This window comes from Abramis brama, assembly GCF_963993115.1.
Source record: "Abramis brama genome assembly, chromosome: 7".
Lineage (NCBI taxonomy): Eukaryota > Metazoa > Chordata > Actinopteri > Cypriniformes > Leuciscidae > Abramis > Abramis brama.
In genome coordinates, this window is record NC_139969.1 from 25,675,272 (window position 1) to 25,696,305 (window position 21,034).

The window sequence follows — 21,034 nt, forward strand, 5'->3', positions numbered from 1 at the left end:
TCTGAACTCAGCAATAGAGCGCACAGCGCCCGCTCCCTTTTTCAGTGGCGCTGAAATATAAAACGACTAATTTACAAATGTTGATTATATATATAAAAACAATATATTTCTATTTTATTGTAAAATATGCATATATAGTACAGGTCAAAAGTTTGGAAACATTACTATTTTTAATGTTTTTGAAAGAAGTTTCTTCTGCTCATCAAGCCTGCATTTATTTGATCAAAAATACAGGAAAAAAAATGTAATACTGTGATATATTATTACAATTTAAAATAATTAGTTTTCAATTTATTATACTTTAAATTATCATTTATTTATGTGACGCAAAGCTGAATTTTCAGGATCATTACTCCAGTCTATCACATGATCCTTTAGAAATCATTCTAATATGATGATTCATTATCAGAGTTGGAAACAGTTCTGCTGCTTAATATTTTTTCATAACCTGTGATACTTTTTTAGGATACTTTGATGAATAAAAAGTAAAAAAAAGAAAGAAAAAAAAAGAAGCAAATGTTTTAAAAATAGAAATCTTTTGTAACAACAATATTCACTACTGGTTAGTAATTTGGGGTCAGTAATTTCTTCTTTCTTTTTTGGAAATAAATCAATACTTTTATTCAGCAAGGATGTGTTAAATTGATAAAAAGTGATAGTAAAAAAATATTTTTTATTTTGAATAAATTCAGTTCTTTTTAACCTTTTATTCATCAAATATATTAGGCAGCAGAACTGTTTCCAACACTCATAATAAATCAGAATATTAGAATGATTTCTAAAGGATCATGTGATAGACTGGATGTCACATGTGACACTGAAGACTGGAGTAATGATCCTGAAAATTCAGCTTTGCATCACAGGAATAAATGATTTTTTAAAGTATATTCAAATAGAAAACTATTATTTTAAGTTGTAATAATATTTCACAATATTACTGTTTTTTTTCTGTATTTTTGATCAAATAAATGCAGGCTTGATGAGCAGAAGAAACTTCTTTCAAAAACATTAAAATAGTAATGTTTCCAAACTTTTGACCTGTACTGTATATATACAAACATTTAAATATTTTGAAAACGTAGAGAGATCAACTCAATTACGTCATTCGTACTTCAAGGGAGTGGGCGGAGCTAAAGAGCTATTTTGACAGTTGCTTTTCTCGACTCTCTGTAAAGTATCATTCATAGGTAATGTAGTTTTTCCACCAGGAATTCTGCTGTTAAACATGATTATTTAAAAAAAATAAAATGAAATAAAGCGGGCTGATAGCTCACAGTCAGGCTTATAAGTTATATTCAAAAGCAAACATTTTCACAAAATACTCGACTATTTAGTCTAGTTTATTTTCTGAACACATTTCCGTTTTTTCGCAGCGAGCGCACATGAGGTTAGCTTGCAGAGAGTTCAGAAACCCCCTTGTCCTCTGATAATGGCGCACTGTCTCTTTAAGAGCTCAGTATCACACCACACCTATCGACTGATGTGTGACGTACAGATTTACAATCGTACTTAATCGACCGACCGCTGTTTTTTTGTTTTTTGTTGCCTTCTTTACCGAGGTTCACGCGTGTACTTCTAGTTTTTGTTGACTTGTATCATTCACTAATGAAAATAAGAGAATGTTTTAGGCTCAAAACGCAACTGTTGATATTTTATTTGCCGATTTAAAGTAACGTTAGACCAAAGTTTAGGAAAGTTGTGGGACAGATATGTTTTCGATTATTGTTTGTCCATTGAAAATATAGCTTAAAAGCAATGAAGTGAACACATTCAATCGGCTTGCTTAACGGAATAAAAATCTGCCCGAGTTTGGCTTTTAAGTCTTTGGAGGAATGAAACTCAAATGGAGAAAAGTTGAAAACGGGATAATTTGACTAGATGTTTGGACACAGCCATGACTCACATAACTTTGCGGCTCTCTGAATAAGCGCGTTGCACAATGGGGACTCAGAGAAACGGGTTCTGCAAACGAGATACTTTCATTCTCTCTGTTGATGTGGGAACAACCTCCATAAGGTGCCATGTGTACGACAAGAGTGCCAATATCAGGGGGTCCTGCTCCTCGAAGGTAAATGACAGCAGGTTGACGAGACATGATTGTGCCAGTGCCTTCCAGTGTGTGAAATGTTGACAGCATCTTCCTTGTTGCAGGTCTCCCTTCTGTATCCTCAGCCTGGATGGGTAGAGATTGACCCTGATGAACTGTGGAAAGGGTTTGTCACTGTAGTCAAAGGAGCAGTTCAAGGTCAGACTTCTTTATTTTGCCTCTAATATCACACAAGCATGCCCCCAAACACTATTTAGACTTTTTTTTTTTGCATCAGATATCAAAACATCACATCTAGTGGCATGCATGCAAACAAATCATGCTAGACAAATGCTGCACAATAAATAGCAAAATGCAATCATTATGTATTTAAAAAAATATACAGTACAGGTCAAAAGTTTGGAAACATTACTATTTTTAATGTTTTTGAAAGAAGTTTCTTCTGCTCATCAAGCCTGCATTTATTTGATCAAAAATACAGAAAAAAAAGTAATATTGTGATATATTATTACAATTTAAAATAATTGGTTTTCAATTTATTATACTTTAAATTATCATTTATTTCTGTGATGCAAAGCTGAATTTTCAGGATCATTACTCCAGTCTATCACATGATCCTTTAGAAATCATTCTAATATGATGATTCATTATCAGAGTTGGAAACAGTTCTGCTGCTTAATATTTTTTCATAACCTGTGATACTTTTTTAGGATACTTTGATGAATAAAAAGTAAAAAAAAGAAGAAAAAAAAAAAGAAGAAAATGTTTTAAAAATAGAAATCTTTTGTAACAACAATATTCACTACTGGTTAGTAATTTGGGGTCAGTCATTTCTTTTCTTTCTTTTTTTGAAATAAATCAATACTTTTATTCAGCAAGGATGTGTTAAATTGATAAAAAGTGATAGTAAAAAAATATTTTTTATTTTGAATAAATGCTGTTCTTTTTAACGTTTTATTCATCAAATATATTAGGCAGCAGAACTGTTTCCAACACTCATAATAAATCAGAATATTAGAATGATTTCTAAAGGATCATGTGATAGACTGGATGTCACATGTGACACTGAAGACTGGAGTAATGATCCTGAAAATTCAGCTTTGCATCACAGGAATAAATTATTTTTTTAAAGTATATTCAAAACTCTTATTTTAAGTTGTAATAATATTTCACAATATTACTGTTTTGTTTTTTTCTGTATTTTTGATCAAATAAACGCAGCCTTGATAAGCATTAGAGACTTCTTTCAAAAATATTTGGAATGACATGAGGGTGAGTAAAAGATGACCGTAGGCCTTTGAATATTGGAGGCCTTTGAATATTGTCTTGTACAAAGGGGGCCTTGTTGTCAAAAAGGTTTAGAACCACTGTGGTAAATGTTGTTGGTACATGAGTTTAAATGTCTGATTAAGGTTATAATAGAGACTGGTACCTCTCCGTTCTGTCTGTGATTTAGACTCAGGCTTGCAGATGTGCCAAATGGAAGGTCTTGGCATCTCTACCCAGAGGGCTACGTTCATGACCTGGGACAGGTTAGTATATGTTAAATCCTGTGATTTCTCAACAGAAAGCACCGTGGACAAACAGAGGTGACTTTCTTTGTTATTATCTCCAGAAACACAGGAAAACCATTTCATAATTTCATCACCTGGCAGGACATGAGGGCAGCCGAATTGGTGAGTTCGTGGAACAGGTCCTGCACTATGAAGGTAAGGCTGCTGTGGATGATGTCATCATCTTGTCGACATATTTGTTCATTTCAGACTCTCATTGAGCCAATCACTGAAACAGATCAATCTGAACAGACACAATTCAAATGACCACATCCTCGCATTGACAATTCATACATTATTATTACTGTTCAAACATTTGGGGTCAGTAAGGTTTTTTTTAATTAATACTTTTATTCAGCAAGGACGCATTAAATGGATAAACAGTAAAGACTTTTATAATCTTACAAAATGTTACTATTTCAGATAAATGCTGTTCTTTTGAAGTTTCTATGCATCATAGAATCTTGAAAAAATGGATTTTTAAATAGATTTAAAAAATCTACTGTTTTTATTGTATTTTTGATCAAATAAATGCAGCCATGGTGAGCATAAGAGACTTCTTTCCAAAACATTAAAAAAATTGTATTGACTCCAAACTTTTAAACAGTAGTGTAATTTTATTACAACAAATGGAAATTGTTCACAAAATTAGGGTTAAATTAAATTAAAATTAAGGTTTATACAATTTTTGTGCAAAACAAATCGGAAATGATGTATTATTGGTTGCCAAGCTGTTGGTAGATTTTTGGGAGTTGGTACAGTTAATGCTGATCTCCAAATGGCTAAACAATTTCTTATACATTTTAAAACCAGTCAATACATAACAGTTTACAGCAGTTTATTACTGCAAACAAAGTGCGTATTGTTTGGACTGTGGCAGTTTGTAGTGTTTATTATTCATTGTATATGTGAATGAATGAGTATTTCATTCCAAGTCCTGTAAGCTAAATAAGCAATACAGCAGTAAAACGAGAACCTCTATGACTTCTCATAGACTTCTTTTGTGTAAGGTGCTGACAGTGAATATTTGGCCTGTCAGTATCTTTTCTGACGCATGCTAAAAGTGTGGTCAGTTAATGCTCCTATGGTTTGCATTATTCACATTGATTAGTTTTTTGTCCCATCATTGCAGAGACGAATCTTGTCAGTTTGAAAATTATGACCCATGTTATTGCAGCTTGCTCTAAGCCAGTGGTTCTCAACTCCAGTCCTCGGGACCCGTTGCTCTGCACATTTTGTATGTCTCTCTTATCTGACACACTCAGTTCAGTTCATGGAGTCTCTCCTAATGAGCTGATGATCTGGTTCAGGTGTGTTAAATAAGGGAGACATACAAAATGTGCAGAGCAGTGGGTCCCGAGGACTGGAGTTGAGAACCACTGCTCTAAGCATCACTGACCCCGTATTTGTTGTTGCAGATAAAACTAGTTCTTCTTGAACAAGTTTCAACAGAGAAAAATGTTTTCATTATCTTATCATAGAGGGCAGAGGTCAAGCATGTAAAGTTGGTCAAGTTGGGGCTGGTCTTGTTTTACTGCTTAAGTTCCTGTAAGGGTTTTTTCTTGTCACAACTACTGTAATGCTGCTTTAATATTTAAAATATTTAAAGTCAGCATGAAATGGAGGTTGTGATTGTCTATTCTTCCCTATTGTGATGCTTATACGAGTGAAATGGCTTTTTTTAACAAGAAAAAAATATGGTGGTGTCACACATTAGGTTGCAGCAGAGACGAGGTGAAGCAAGATCTAAATGCAGCAGTCAAACTACAGTCAAATGTATTTTCAAACTAACTCAAATCTTTACAAAACCAAAATAAGCAGGAACAGAACAACCTAGAATATAGATGTCGACAGACAAGGAACAGACTGAAACACAGGGCTTAAATACACAGGGAACAGATCAGGGAAACTAGACACAGCTGGGACAAATGAGCTCATAACGACAGTAATTAACAAGCCAACAGGTGATGGATTAAATCAATGAAACACATGGGCAAACTGGGTGTCACAGGCAAACACATGAACACAAACACTAAACATGACAGGCGGGACTTGATTTTGTCCATTGGGAATTGATTGGACTATTGTGGTTTGCTATTGCTGTGATCTCATGTGAGTGACAGACAGGTTGTCCCGCCCTCACGCTAAAAAAAATCTGTCAGAGAAGTGATTCTAAAAAAAAGGGGTCCTATTATGCCCTTTTGCGAAGTCTTGATTTTGTTTTTAGGGTGTACTAGGATATGTTTTCATGCTTTATTGTTCAAAAAACGCATTATTTTTCACATATTTTACATTCTTAAAACTCCTCTCTATCTCCAGTCTGGTTGAAAGCATCATTTTCGATGAAGCCCCTCCTTCCGAAATACAAAATGTGCTGTGATTGGTTAACTGGCCCAGTGTGTTGTAATTGCGTGATGGACGAAATTTCCCGTCCCTTCATAACCGTGAGCTCTACTCAGATGTAAATATTTAGGATGCCGTCAATTTCAAGCGATTTCGAGCCCGATTCAGACCCTGACAATGTTTACAAACGAGGATTGTGCTGAATGGATTTCAAGCATAGACTTTGCAAGCACAGATTTCACAGGTTTCAGAGTGTTTTTTTATTTTATTTTTTATTTTTACTTTTCTTATAGATACGATGTTATCCACCATTTAATCATATTTGTTGGAAAACTATGGTAATACAAACAGTAATCAATCACAAAATCATGGAAAATATTTCCAGGGTGGAAAAAAAACGCGACATTATTCTTTAGCGCAGGTCAACCAGGCCTCGCCAACTTTTTTGTGTATTTCGTGGGCGGAGATTATTTAAATGAGGAACAATATGACTTCATAAGATCCTGAAAAAACGCGTTGTAGTCCAAACAAGCCGTTCGTTGTAGTTCTTGAAAAGTGGAGGCTGTTAAATAAAATATCTCCCTTTGGAGTGGACTGCAGATCTTTGTTATGCTCAAACAGCAACGTTAAAGGGGTCCTATTATGCTTTTTCACTTTTTCAACTTTAGTTATTAGTGTTTAAAGTCGAGGGCACATGCATTTTTAAAAAATGATGATGTGAACGGATAAATAATTTTTAATAAATACTGCTATTTTTCCATAAAAATTAAGAATTGTCAGAAAATTAAGAATTTTGATTTCATGGTGACTTTAACAGCATATTTATTTGTATGTATGTGTTATGACAGACTGTACATGGGGTAACGAAGATGCTGCACTACCTGACCAGACAGAAGCGGTTCCTTGCAGCCAGTTTGGTTGTTTTTACTACCCAGCATGTGTCACTGCGTCTTGTCTGGGCCTTGAACAATATCCCTCAGGTAAACCAGGATTAGTTCAAAAATGGCATTCAGTATTTGTCAGGTATTGACAGGTATTTTTAACCGATCCTTCTCTCTCCTCAGTTGCGGCAGGCAGTCGAAGACGGCTCGTGTTACTTTGGGACCATAGACACCTGGCTGCTGTACAAACTCACAAAAGGTGGCTGTTCCATTATAAAAAAAACTAAATTGATGGATCCTATTTACTAGAAGTCACCTGAACAGTGGAAATCAGATCTCTATGTGCATAGAATTCTAGCTGGATTAATTTGGCTATGTTCACACTGTCAGTCCAAATCAGATTTATTTATTCATCTGATTGGAATCTGATCTAAATGATCGACTCTCCAAACTGAGTATCGCAACTGTTCGGATCCGATTTGTGTGTCCTGTAGCACACTTTCGTTTTCCAGAATATCTTCATTGGTTTCTACTGCAATGATATTGCGTTAGTAGGCATATGCCAAAAAACAACAGCAGCAGCACTTAGGGGTTTGCAATACAGATGCTGGTATGCGCAGCTTTATTCTGTGCGGTCGTCTAAGTGTTTAGACCAGGCCGACTAGCAGTATATTGTAATGTTCCACTCAACAAAACCTTGTGTCTGCAACAACTTTTAGCATGCTTCCTACAATAAGGTCTGTCATGTTTACATTTTACTTGCCGTGAGAATGTAACATAGGCAGAAAAGTTAAGCGAAACATATGTTTATGAAACATGTTACATATGTATGTAGCTTGAAAAAAGCTTTTTTTGTTTTTTTTTGTTTTTTATGTCGTTCACACTTGCTAAATATCATCGGATTCCAATCAGAAATGCACAAAAATCGGATTTGGACTGACTGTCTGAACAAGGCTTTTAAGAGCTTGCAGAAATAAAATGAGTTAGATTTGTAAGAGGCTCTTCACAGTGATCTGGCAAAAGTATGCGACAGATCTGGATATCTAACATCACTGACTGACACTATTCTTAGAAAGCAGTTTCTCCACAATCCTTGGCAAAGGTGAATGTCACAAACCAGTGTTAATGAGTAAAAAATCATATGCAGTCATATTTGCAGTAATGATTATCATTTTACAGTACTTATTTTCCAACTTGGCACATCATTGATGAGGATGGCCTGGAGCCAGTGTGAGAGTGTTCGTATTTGGTTGTATTTTGCATTCTCTGACCACATACACTACCATTCAAAAGTTTGGGTTTGGTAATATTTTAATGTTTCTGAAAGAGTCTTTTATGCTCACCAAGCCTGCATTTATTTGATGTAAAATACAGTAAAAGCTGTAATTTTGTGAAATATTACAATTTAAAACAGCTGTTTTTATTTTAATAATTTTTAAAATGTAATTTATTCCTGCAATGACACATTTCAGCACTCCATTCTTCAGTGTCACATGATGCTTCAGAAATCATTCTAATATGATGATTTGATGATTTGAAACATTTCTTATTGTTATCAATGTTAAAAGTAGTTGTGCTGCTTAATATTTATGTGGAAACAGCAATACAAATTTTTTTTCAGGATTCTTTGATGAATAGAGAGAAATGGGAATAATTTTTTTTTACTGACACCAAACTTTTGAATGGTATTTCTTCATGCTCATTTTGGTTTCCTTGATGTGTTGCAAATTGTACTTGCATAGTAACAAAGATACATTTGTCTTTGAAGCATTAGTTATAATGGCTTGCAAATTATAAACGGTCATGTTTAAAAATGTATGGCTGTCATGGAGATGCATTATAGCTTTAACATTTAATGGAATATATATATCACAGTTAAAGTTAAAATGTTGACAGGGTGAGTACAAGTCTGAACTACTTGCAAGACCAGGAAAAATCTCTTATTATAGAGCTCAGTCCATCTTTTAAAGTTCTGTTATGTTTTATTGTTTGTTTGCAGGCCTGGTTCATGCTACAGATTACTCTAATGCCAGTACAACAGCAATATTTGATTCCTATCAGGTCAGTTACAGCTGTTTGATTACTATATTTGTGTAATTGCTGTTATCTGATCATTACCTTTGGATTGTGGACTTGAGTACAAACATACGTGCCTTGAGAGGTAGACAAATAGACAGTTAAAGGTATAGTTAACCCAAAAATGTTTATCATTTACTCACGTTGTTCCAAACCTGTATAGCTTTCTATCTTACATTGAACACAATAGAAGAAAATTAGCTGATCTTTAACCCAGACAAAATTGATATCACTTAAAATGTGATTTTTTTTCCCCTCCTCCGTCATAGCAAATTACAAAAATATTAAATTACAAAAAATATCCAACATGTTCCACATTTGAAATTACTTTCCTTACAACACAATTATTATTTTTTTTATACAAAATCTCTGATAATTAGCAAACACGTCACATTTTTTTCTTGAGAAAAAACTGTTTCCAAGGGTTTTCATTGAAATGATTGTTTGTGAATCAAATGTTTAAGCATAAAGGGCGTAGTCAGCAGTACATTTTATTGATAATTGTTTGGGTGAATTATCCTTTTAGGGCTGCCCAATTTTGTCTTGTTTTTTTTTTCTTGTATCTTTTGTCCATAGTGTCTTGTAATGTGTTTCTGTAAGTGGTGCTTGTTCATAGATACTGTCTGTGTTCATAGTGTGTGTTTGTGTGATCATCAGATGTGCTGGAGTGGATTTATTTGCTCACTTCTCTCTATACCTATCTCCATCCTTCCCAGGGTGCAGAACACGAGGTACTCATGCACCGTGAATTGTTCCAACACTTCCAGAATACTTTTTAGTGCACTTTTGATGAAATAATTAATGCTCTCTTTTCTTGTATTTAGTCACAAATTTGGATCATGTGATCCATCCATATTTGGAGTGCCCATCCCAATCATGTCTGTTGTGAGTATAAACATTGTCTTGCAGTTTTACTTAATTTTTTATAAAGACAATACACCTTAATTAACATTTCTGTAAATGTGCCTGCTTTCCATTTTTTTAATGACATGTGCTTGATTGTGTTTGGTGCCACAACCCTACCTGTAATGTCTTTGTCACAGATGGCGGACCAACAAGCAGCCATGTTTGGAGAATGCTGTTTTGACACTGGAGATGTGAAAATTACTATGGGCACAGGGACCTTCATGGACATCAATACAGGAAACAAACCACACACATCTATAGCCGGTATGACGTTCCAGTGCTGATCTTACCTTGACTAATAAGCTCACAATATTCCACTGTAAAAGAACTACTAATAATCCACTAGAACTATTACTAATCGAAACCAGTAACACAAAGAGCCCATGAAGTTTTGTGACTTTTAGTGTGCACTACCATTCAAAATGAAAATAATTACCGACTTATTATTTTTAATACTAGTATTTTTTATTCAGCAAGGATGCAAATTGATCATAGTGAGCGTAAATGCTGATCTTTTGAATTTTCTATTAATCAAAGAATCCTGAAAAAAAGATCACGGTTTTTCACAAAAATATTAAGCAGCAACTGTTTTCAACATTGATACATAAGAAATGTTTCTTGATCTGCAGATCAGCATATTAAAATAATAACTGAAGGATTATGTGACACTATCTGCGTTACCATTACCCTTCAAATTGCGCAAATTGAAATTGCGAATTGAAAATACACCAATGGAAATACGTAAATTTTGCAAAAACTCCCATATATCGTAAAACGTTTTTACGCTCGCATGGGGTGGCTTTCAGGCAATTTGAAAAAGGAATATTTCGTAAAACTGCAATGGAAACAGTTTTCTGCATTTACAGTTCACCTGGCGTACGTAAAAGACGATCATTCTTTAAAGTTCTTTATAAAACTCATAAAAGACAAAAGAATAACGGGAATACTGGATTCTAAAGAACAAAGTGCCACAATTTATCAAGACCTTGAAGCAGATAGGAGGGAGAAAAACCTCATATGTGCCGCTCCCAAGTATAAGGGGCTTTTCTCGCCATTAATGCTTGGATAACACGCCTACGTCTCGTTCGATTAAAAATAATGAGGGATATATATAAACCTACTAACATTTGTTGCCATGATTTTTGGTATGACTTATCGCGCGTATAATTGTATAAATTACAATTTAGTCGCATACCATTGGTTAATGGAAATGCTGTCATTTCGCAATCGTTTTTTATCGACATTTAGAAAATATAGCAAAAGTTTTGAGCAAATCTGTAATGGAAACCAGGCTACTGGAGACTGGAGTAATGATGCTGAAAATTCAGCTTTGCCATCGCAGGAATAAATTACATTTTGAAATATATTTAAATAGTTATTTGAAATTGTAATATTTCACAATATTACTAATTTTACTGTATTTTTGATAAAATAAAATAAAAAGCCTTGGTGAGCATTCTTTCAGCACTTCTTTCAAAAACAAGAAAAACGTACCGACCCCAAACTTTTGTATAGCAGTGCATATTACTGGAAACAGCAGGTCAGGGCATGATGTGACGCATGATGAATCACAGTGTGATCAGTTAGAAAGGAGACACTGATGTGTCCATTTGTTGGTCCCTCTCTCCTTTTCATGTGGTCTGTATCATGTGTTTTCTGAACAGGCCTTTATCCACTGGTGGGATGGAAGATCGGTGCTGAAGTTGTGTATCTGGCTGAAGGTAACGCCGCTGGAACGGGTGCTGCGATTAAATGGGCACAGGATCTAGGTGAGGAGGATGACCAATGTGCATTTACTTGCAAAATAACAAGCCCACACATATACCTTAACTTCAGTATGTATTTTTCACTACATAAATACAGGGTTTCTTTTTAAGGGATCCTTAAAAAGTCTTAATTAGATTTTTTTTTTTTAAATGTAAGGCCATAACAAGTCTTAAAGTCTTATTTTTACTTTTGAAAGGTCTTAAATTTTTGATGGCAATTTGACTAAGACATATATAAATGGTTTCCAAATTAAAAGCGTACTTTTTTATTTATTATTCTTTCTTTGTGGATTTGCTTGATCACATGACATTTCGCGTTACATCTGTCTCCTGCATGCGAAACAGGAGGAGAGAAGAAGCAAGTTGTTGAATGTCAGTTCAATTGTAAGTTCATTCTTTATGTGCGTAGTGGTGTGCGATGTGTGTTGTCATGATATTGAGGCACTGTGAGCTGACATCACTTTTGTCTCTCGTGCTTTCACTGCGTGATGTGTGCAGTTATAGGTATGTTCCCAAATGAGTTTTTGTCTTATATTTATATCATATTATGTTGTTATCATACAATATCACATCAGTAAGGGGGGCTATTTTCCCGTGCACAATTGCAAATGTGATATGTATTTTATATAATAGTTAAATGAACAATAAATGAACATTGTGAGTTACATTTTATAAACAATATAGTCAATATTGTTTGTTTTACCTTTATTTCGCCGATGAGAATTTCAAAATGAAACCGTAGCAGTCTCAATGCAACAGACAGCCATGATTTTTTTTTCTTTCTTTTTTTTACTGAAATCCGCGTTTTGAACGAATCAATTTAATGATTAATTCTTTCCTGAATGAAGTGATTTATAATAATAATCCTTTACGATTGTTGCTTGTCAAACTACGAACATGATCCTCGCTGTAAGTGATGTCACACTGTCAATCAGCGAATCAATTTAATGATTCAATGAACAATCACTTGCTTCTTTCCCGAATGAATCAGCAAATCAATTTAAAGGTCCCGTATTATGCCCCTTTTCACAAGATGTAAAATAAGTCTCTGATGTCCCCAGAGTGTGTATGTGAAGTTTCAGCTCAAAATACCCAACAGATCATTTTTTACAGCATGTTTAAATTGTCATTTTTTGGGGCTCAGAAAAACGCGCTGTTTTAGTGTGTGCCCTTTAAATGCAAATAAGCTGCTGCTGGACGACCCAGGGGGCGGAGCTTCATGAGCTCGCGCTCAGTCTCTCAGGACAATTGACCCTTCGCTAAGCCACGCCCGAAAACCGCCACGGGCCAATCGTGGCTTAGCAACCGTAACTAGGCGCGGGAGGTCTGGCAAGCTTTCGAGCGAGAGGGAAACATGCCGCGTTGTGCGTATGGATTGTGCAAATCTGATACCCGGTATCCTAAAAGTTTGGACGGGGTGGTGGATTTTGTTCCCTTCCCGAAACCTAAAACCCAAAGGGAGAAATGCCAGGCGTCATCTTCATTTATAGCGCTTTTAACAATGTAGATTGTTCCAAAGCAGCTTTACATAGGAAATTAAAAGTAAAGTGTTTTGGCTTTATAGCAGCTCTAGAATAAAGTTATTGTCCAGCTCGTGGATCAAGCAGTGTGATTAAAGGCAAGACGGAGGCTCACTGACATAACTTAACGTTACTTAAAAATATATTTCAACATTTTGTTAATCGACGGCCAAACCGTTACCCCAATCCGATCGCGACTCTCCCGGTGTTAGTTCTAGTAAAAGTAAAAGGTAGTTACTAAAAGGAGGGAACATCAGGGGGCTTGCTGGAGATCTCCAAGGAAAAGGTTGGTATGCAAACTTAATCAGTTCATAACAGTAAGTTAGTCCGACGTGTGAGCAGTAACGTTAGCCTGGCGCACTAAAAATATAAGCGGGAGAATGTTATCATTGCAAAGTGGTCAGGCTAATGTCTTGTGTTTATTCCACGATACATATGGATAAGCTGTTTGATTTATAAATATTAGAATATTTTCACATTTCACTTACCCTGCTGTGCATGAACAGCTGTTCCTCAATTTGTGTGTTTCCCATTTGAATGGTCAGCGTATGAGGCGGCTGCTGCTTGTGCTGGGACCTAACGTTATAGACTTTAGCTTAAATTTTGATGAAATTATTCTCTAATCGGTTGCATATTATGTCGTGGATATAGCCCTCGAATGCATACTGCAGTCTTGCTCTCTCATATTTTCACCTGTTCGCCAAAAATGACTAATTATCTCCTTAGGAATGTCTGAAACCAGTGCATACATACTGTAATAGACGTGCCAGGCGCAAAAGCTTGACAGGCGTAGCAACAGTAACTAAGGAGGGCGGGGCTTAGCGAAGGGTCAAATTCATCTCACGGAATGATGATAATATCAGAAACTCTCAGTAACGGTGTTCATTTCGAGTCGGACAATAATGCCTACAGAGTCAGAGTGCTGTATAGAGATGAAACAGGTATAGTTTAGTAGTTTAATTACAGTTATTATAACGTATTTGTCATCTGCTTGTATGTATCCATTATTTATTAATAGCCTACAAGTCTGCTGTCTGAATGATGATCAAACATATACTGAGGAGTTTAATAAAGTTTATTGTACATCACACAAAAGATGAAGCGTCAGTTTTACTTCAGAAAATCACCGTAAGCTGAGTAAACACAGTAAGTTATAAGAAGTGTGCAAGTACATAAACGAATTTCGGTAGAGTTGAGGGAGCATTCCTGTGGGCGGAGGTTAGTCAAAAAACGGTTCTAGTGACGTCATTAAAGAAGGAAGTAGAGGGATGTAGTCCAATCGGGCCGTTCGATGTAGGCGACTTCTGTTAAATAAAATATCTCGCTTGGCATTGAACTTTGAGCTTTATAATTTTAAAGATATTATTTATGCTCTAACAGCAACATTACACACTAACTAAAGTTTGAAACATGGGATCACGAAGAACGGGACCTTTAAATGATTCAGTGAACAATCACTTGCTTCTTTCCCGAATGAATCAGCTGTTTGAACAAATCGGTTGAATGAATGACTCGCTCAGCTCACTTATTAAGACAGTGACTTGCAGCCACGTACTGGCGGTTTTAGTTTCACATTTAAAGTACCCTTTAATTAGAAATCAGTTCATATTTAAATATTGAATTAAAAAAAACAATCTCATAGCTTAATTTATGCAATTGTAAATGCAGTGTAAATATATTAATGCCAGTTCTAATGCAGTTCTTCTGTGTCACCTGTGCACTGCAAAGATGCATTTTGATCTAATGATTTAATTTGACTGGTAACAATGGTATTGTGTTATTATTCTAATAGAATTTAATTTGAATGTTAGAATTTGACATAAAAGGTGATGCATACATCTACAAATGTCCATATATAGGTGAAAATGCCCCTGGAAATCAATTTAAGGTGGCAAATATTACCCCTTAATAAAAAGAAATAATTTCTGTCACTACTGTGAACTGTGACCACTGCATAGCATATAAAAAAATATGAATATCTTCGTGAGTCAGCTGTCAACAACAGGCCTAAACCAGCCATGGCACCAGGCACAAAAACACAATCAGTAAAATATTATCTAATTATTATCAACAAAACTTTGAAAATATCGAGACATATTTCTGTCAATTTTGCACACCTCTAATGCACTGTATTAATTTTGATTTCTTCAGGTCTTAAAAAGCCTTAAATTTGACTTTAAAAAGTGTGCAGAAACCCTGAAATACAAAAAGAACCATTGAAGATTGTAGATGCACACTCAACTCCATTATGAGAATTGATTTAACTTGAATAAAACAAAAGCTGGGAGAAAAAAAATGCTGAAATCACTTGGTGACTTTTGTTGTTGCAATTCTATTATTGTAGTGTAATTTCTTTGGTGCCTGTCTTACAGAACTCTTTTCTGATGTGAAGGAGACAGAAGCCATAGCCAGTAGTGTGGAAGACTCGGATGGCGTATATTTTGTGCCGTCTTTCAGTGGCTTACAGGTGTGTTTAAGTGCATCTGTGATATTTTACCTCATAGACTTTCATTGTTGCCTATACAGGCTGGTCTTTTTTATGTCTACATGTTTTTAACTCATGGTTCACCTCATGGATTTGTTATAAATACAGCAGATTTTTAAATCATGTCATTTGATTAGAGATCCATTAATCTGTCCCACTGTCTAAATGAACTGGGTGAAGATTCACTTATGCAAGAGATCCAAGATTATCTGAAATCTGGAAGATTATGATTGTGTTTATGTGCCACAGGCCCCTTTGAATGATCCTAAAGCTTGTGCCTCTTTCATGGGCTTAAAACCTTCCACAACTAAGAAACACCTGGTCAGAGCCATTCTGGAGTCCGTAGTGTTCAGGTGAGCTGAGCAAAGCTGCTTGCAAGATCTGACTGTATCATCAAAAGATCTCTCATGAACCAAAGAATATGATCTTTTAAAGTTATAAAAAGGTAGAAGGGATGGATCTTATCAAGGTCAGAAATTAACCATGGCTTTGGGAAAATATCCATTTTTTTACTCCTTAATAAAAACAAAAGTTAATAATTACTGACACTATTACTATTATTACTATTACTGACACTACACAATAACAACTGAAACACTGTGCTAGCCAAATCAATCAATAAGTGCTCATATACATAGTGCTGAATTGCTTTAAATCATCTGTTATTGTTCCTGTTCTGATAAAACACAACATAGCCTACTTAAATGATTAACTAACTAAAATATTTCAGTTCACTGCTGGGCAGTGTAAATAGACTTTGTCCTCAACCGTAGGCATGTCCAATCCTTTTCGTAGAATTTAGCTTGGTATTTAACACTGTTTTCCCAATGATTCATTGAAGTTGTATTAGTATTTTTTTATTCTCTATTGTGACATATATCCGAATCAAATGGCTTCTTGAAAAAATGTAGGGTGGGACTTGATTTTGTCCATCTAGAATTGACTGGAAGGTTGTGGTTTTCTATTGCTGTGATGTGTCGTAGATTTTTCCCTAAACCTAACTAAGTCCTATCTCATCTGACCTAAGTCTACCTGGGCCTATAATATTTATACCCTAGCCCGTCTACACATCGACGGCGGCTGGGTGCTAATACCTGTTCCCGTAACTAGCTTACTTCCTACGCAGGAATAATCGACAAACAGACCTCAGCAAACGTCCTTTAAATGCTTTAATCACGGCCGGAGGATCTCTCGAGCAGTTCTCAGAGAATCTCCCCCAAGAAGAAGCAAGGCCGGAGGATCTCAGACAAATTCCATTGAGAATCCCACTAAAAGAAAAAGCTTAAAACTAAAAGCTAAAAGAATACAACAGTTTTTATAGAATAAGGAGGTATGGCAAAAATGTCATGCTGCATTACATAATTTCCCCACAATTTGATTGGTTTTCATAGACAAACCCTTCTGTTACCAGGTAAAGCAAACTTTGTTTTAATGATTTCTTCATTGTTAATCACAAGGTTCAAATTTAGTCATCTATCTAGTTTCAATTCCCAAATTTGTTATTTTTACACTCACAACTAAAGTCAAAGGGTATGGCAACACAACATACAACCTTCAAAAACACAGGACAGAACGTTTTAGTACATTGTGTTTCAAAGTGTTATCATGTTAGGCCTGAAAAAGGAAGTAAGGTTAGATGTTAGAGACATGGGGTCTCATTCATTAAACACGAGCAGAACGATTTTTTGTGTAAATCGTGTGTAAAGTGGTTCTGGCGTAAATTTTCGGATTCATTAAAATGTTCGTATTTTCCAAATGTTAGTTGGTACGAAAGAAATCTACACCTGCTCCCAGCCACAAGTAAATAGTGCGTTTAACATCCGAACGTTTTGCTCATTAATAAGGCTGCATTTTAATTCACCTTAATCGGGTACATATTTACACAGCACTTTGAAAAAATATTGTATATAGTAATTACATACGGTTTTTCTTTTTACTTTTATTATGAGAGCCAGTAATAGCATCTGCAAACGGAACACAAGTCCGCAAGTCACAAGTGTTGCAGTCAAGCTTCATGTCTAACCATTTTCTTTTCACTTCTGGGACTGTTCGATTAACAGATGAAACTCCATTAACTGTATCTGTAATATGCTGCCAAGCTTCCTTTTTTTTAGGACCTGATACGCCACTATGTACGCTTGAAAATAAAATGTGGCGTTTTGAATGAACTTCTGATAATAAAACTTCAATTTCTGCATCTGAGAAATTTCTCTTTTTCATTCGCTTTTGAGAAGACATGTTGAAATCCTTCGTTTGGTGTCATAATATGATGCCCATTTACGACTGATTGGAATTCATTAACACACACACACACATTTCACTATCACATCTGACGTTTACAAAGTATTTGTGAATCAGGAGAAGAGTTTTCGGGAAGGTCTCTTTACGCGCAAATCACTCACATATTTACTCGTATATTTACGAATGTTTCATGAATGAGACCCATTGTTAGTTTAATATACAGTTTACTATTTTATCTATTAAAAATCCACCACAGATGTCATGTGAGTGACAGGTTGTCCCGCCCTCATGTCAGTAAACGTCATCAGAGAAGAGAATGACACTGCAAGAGGGAGGGGAAGTTATTTTGATTAAAGATTATGAGGACACATGAATTATATAATAAAATAATTAAATTATAATTATGTAGTTAAAATATTTAAATTACAGAGAAATCATTTATAATAAACTGCAATATTCCATAAGAAAAACAAGAATCTTGATTTCATGGTGACTTAAATAAACAAATGAATTATCCACAATGAATGTCAAATATTGGCAATGCATTTTTCAAAACTATCACTACAGTTCTTTACTGCAGGGAATGATCAAACTGTGATATTTGTAGACAAAAACAAGTTTCTCCACAGAAAACCTGACAATTCTTAGGGCACAGCTTCTCACACAGTGTCTGCAGGGATGAAAATGTCACTTGAGTTGTAAAGAAAGCATACTGGCCTGTTGAGACCTCTGATGATGCTTTTCTTCACACATCGCATTCTCACAATCAGTCATTACTGTAAAAAATGAGTTCTTCGATTTGTCATCTGGCTAGGTTCTTCCACTGCACAATCAGAAAAAAGAAATGAGGTGATTGGATGCACTATCCCTTGGCATTCTCTACCAATCTAAAGTAGTTAATCAGGACTATAGTAATAGGGACCCATTCCTACTTGCTTCCCCTTTTTCACCTTTAAGAAAAGTTTTATCCTTCAGATAAATGAAGGCTGAACTTTACTCAACAGTCCGGGGGAGGTATTCCAGGAAGCAAGGTTAACTTCCTGTCACACATACCCTGAACTCTCGGTTGATTAACCCAAACCTTGTTTACTCGTGGTATGCAGGTTCCTAAACCTGCTCTGGAGCAGGTTATGTTCTTAGAATAAGCTTCTATAGCAACTTGCATAACCTGGAATTTACCTCAGGTTTTGAAACTGAAAGTTGAGTAAACTTACCTTGGGAAGTTGCATAACCTGCTTTCTGGAATACCCAATGTTCCTACTTTACTCCTCAGCTGGTGTCTTTGCCCATCGTAATAATTGACTTATCCAATCCCATCTCATGAGAAAACCTTACAAGTTTGTGTGGAAGAAATTTTATCTTTAAGATGTGTGTTTGTATAAATTTAAACATTTTAATTTAAAAAAAAAGTAAGCATCAAAGCATGAAGTAAATGGTCCAACACTGTAAACCTAACCTTCAGTGGGCCATGAGAAGATGTGTACGGATGAGTTTGTTTGTACTAATTCATACAAATAGCCAACAATTTGCCAAAACATAAAATAGTTACAAATTCCCAATAGGCTGTGATGGAGTTTTAATACCAGTGCATCTCTAGTCATAACCCCCTTGTGTGCATATAGGCAAATAACAGCCATTCTCATTCTGATTTTCAGGAATAAGCAGCTCTTTGATGTCATGCTTAGGGAAACGCGTATTCCCATCACTAAAATCAGGTGAGGGTTTCATCCCAGTTCTGTCTTGTGGCATAGCCTGATCCTCCTACCTGTCTGAACTTGTGTGTATTTCTACACATATAGGGCAGATGGGGGTGTATGCACCAATGATTTCATCATGCAGATGACCGCTGATCTATTGGGGCATAAGATAGCACGTCCAAGTCACTTTGACATGTCTTGCCTTGGAGCCGCTTATATTGCGGGACTAGGAACAGGTAAGGAAAAACGCACATTATAGTGCAGCAAATAAAGCCCTATAAAGCCTTCTGTATTGGATTTGATATGCACATTTCTAAGGTCTCTAAGTAATCAACATGATCAAATATTTGTGCCTGTCGTCTGTCATCTGATTGATAGTTCATACTTTTTTAGCAAGTAAAAGGCCTTTTAAGATATTTGTGATGAGCTTTGCTCATAAAACATTAGCATTTAAATATTATCTCAAAGCCTAAAGCCTGGGACACACCAAGCCGACTTCAAAGAAAACCGACGGTATTGTCGCCTTCCATCATATGTATATGCTTTTATATTTGAAGTAGTCTGCTGTACTGTTATAAAGATCTATTGATATTACATATCAGAATTTCATATTTTTGCTCTGTTTGGGCCTCTGAATAAAATTTTGGATTTTTTTCCTTCCTCTTATATCACACTATATGAGCCATAAAAGCCTGATGTATCAAACATGATACTCAAAACTTTTATTTTATTGTATCTAAAGGTTCAATAAACTGTTACATTTGAATAAAAACTGACTATTGTTTCATATACCAGGCTTTATAGAGTTAATTTGCCCATTTTATTCTGACTTGTCCTTTAGGCTACTGGAAGAACCAAGAGGAGCTGAAGAAGCTTTTGACCACTGACCAACATTTCCTTCCTCGAAGGAGTAAAGCAGAAGGGGACACGGGAGGCCAATACAGAGGTGTCCTGCAGAGCTGGGAGAGGGCTCTTCAGCGGTCCATGCACTGGTACAGCCAGCCCTGATTTACCAGCTGTGGGGTGATTCTCTTTCTCACTGAGAAAAACACTTGGAACAGTATGATTTCCAATATAGAAACTTGCAGATCAATGGTTTATGAGTACAGTTTATGAGTCTTACCTAATCACAAGGAGCTATACAGATTTACAACTTGTTTGTGCAAATCCAAGTCACTCAGTTGTGAATCCCGCAAGTATTATGACGAGGTGGCAGGCTGCAGCACAATTCCTATTTTAGAATAAGATAGATGTTGTATTATGATTTTATCAAGCAATACTTTAGCCATTAGGGCACTGGAAATCAATCAGTGCCTTTATCCAACTACTGTTTTTTTTTTTTTTTTTTTTTTTTTTTTTTTAATAAAACTGAACAAATAAATTTAGTAATTATATGTAATTCATGTTGTTTACATGGATGGGATGGGAGTAAGAGATACTTGCTGCTCTTTCTCACCTTTACTAATACACTGAGTTCATACACATTGTTTATCCATTAGTAGTGTATGGTAATTTATAC

General features: G+C 35.6%; 1 protein-coding gene across 1 annotated transcript; it reads left to right on the forward strand.

Annotated features, from left to right (window-relative positions):
• Positions 1-1,465: 1,465 nt before the first annotated feature.
• gk5 (glycerol kinase 5) lies at positions 1,466-20,871 on the forward strand. The gene is made up of 16 exons (XM_084120421.1): positions 1,466-2,068; positions 2,152-2,245; positions 3,504-3,579; positions 3,663-3,756; positions 6,792-6,923; positions 7,008-7,083; positions 8,824-8,885; positions 9,558-9,631; positions 9,725-9,785; positions 9,944-10,070; positions 11,471-11,575; positions 15,465-15,559; positions 15,827-15,930; positions 19,474-19,533; positions 19,618-19,751; positions 20,357-20,871. The coding sequence occupies exons 1-16, from the start codon at positions 1,940-1,942 to the stop codon at positions 20,521-20,523; spliced, it is 1,590 nt and encodes a 529-aa protein (XP_083976547.1). The 5' UTR covers positions 1,466-1,939; the 3' UTR covers positions 20,524-20,871.
• Positions 20,872-21,034: the final 163 nt, after the last annotated feature.

What these genes read in the sequence shown, in the direction of transcription:
- gk5 (XM_084120421.1), top strand. Translation starts at nt 1,940, where the DNA reads ATGGGGACTCAGAGAAACGGGTTCTGCAAACGAGATACTTTCATTCTC. An exon ending in ACAGGTCCTGCACTATGAAG is followed by an intron (nt 3,757 to 6,791) that starts GTAAGGCTGCTG and finishes GTGTTATGACAG; the next exon opens with ACTGTACATGGGGTAACGAA. An exon ending in GCTGTACAAACTCACAAAAG is followed by an intron (nt 7,084 to 8,823) that starts GTGGCTGTTCCA and finishes GTTTGTTTGCAG; the next exon opens with GCCTGGTTCATGCTACAGAT.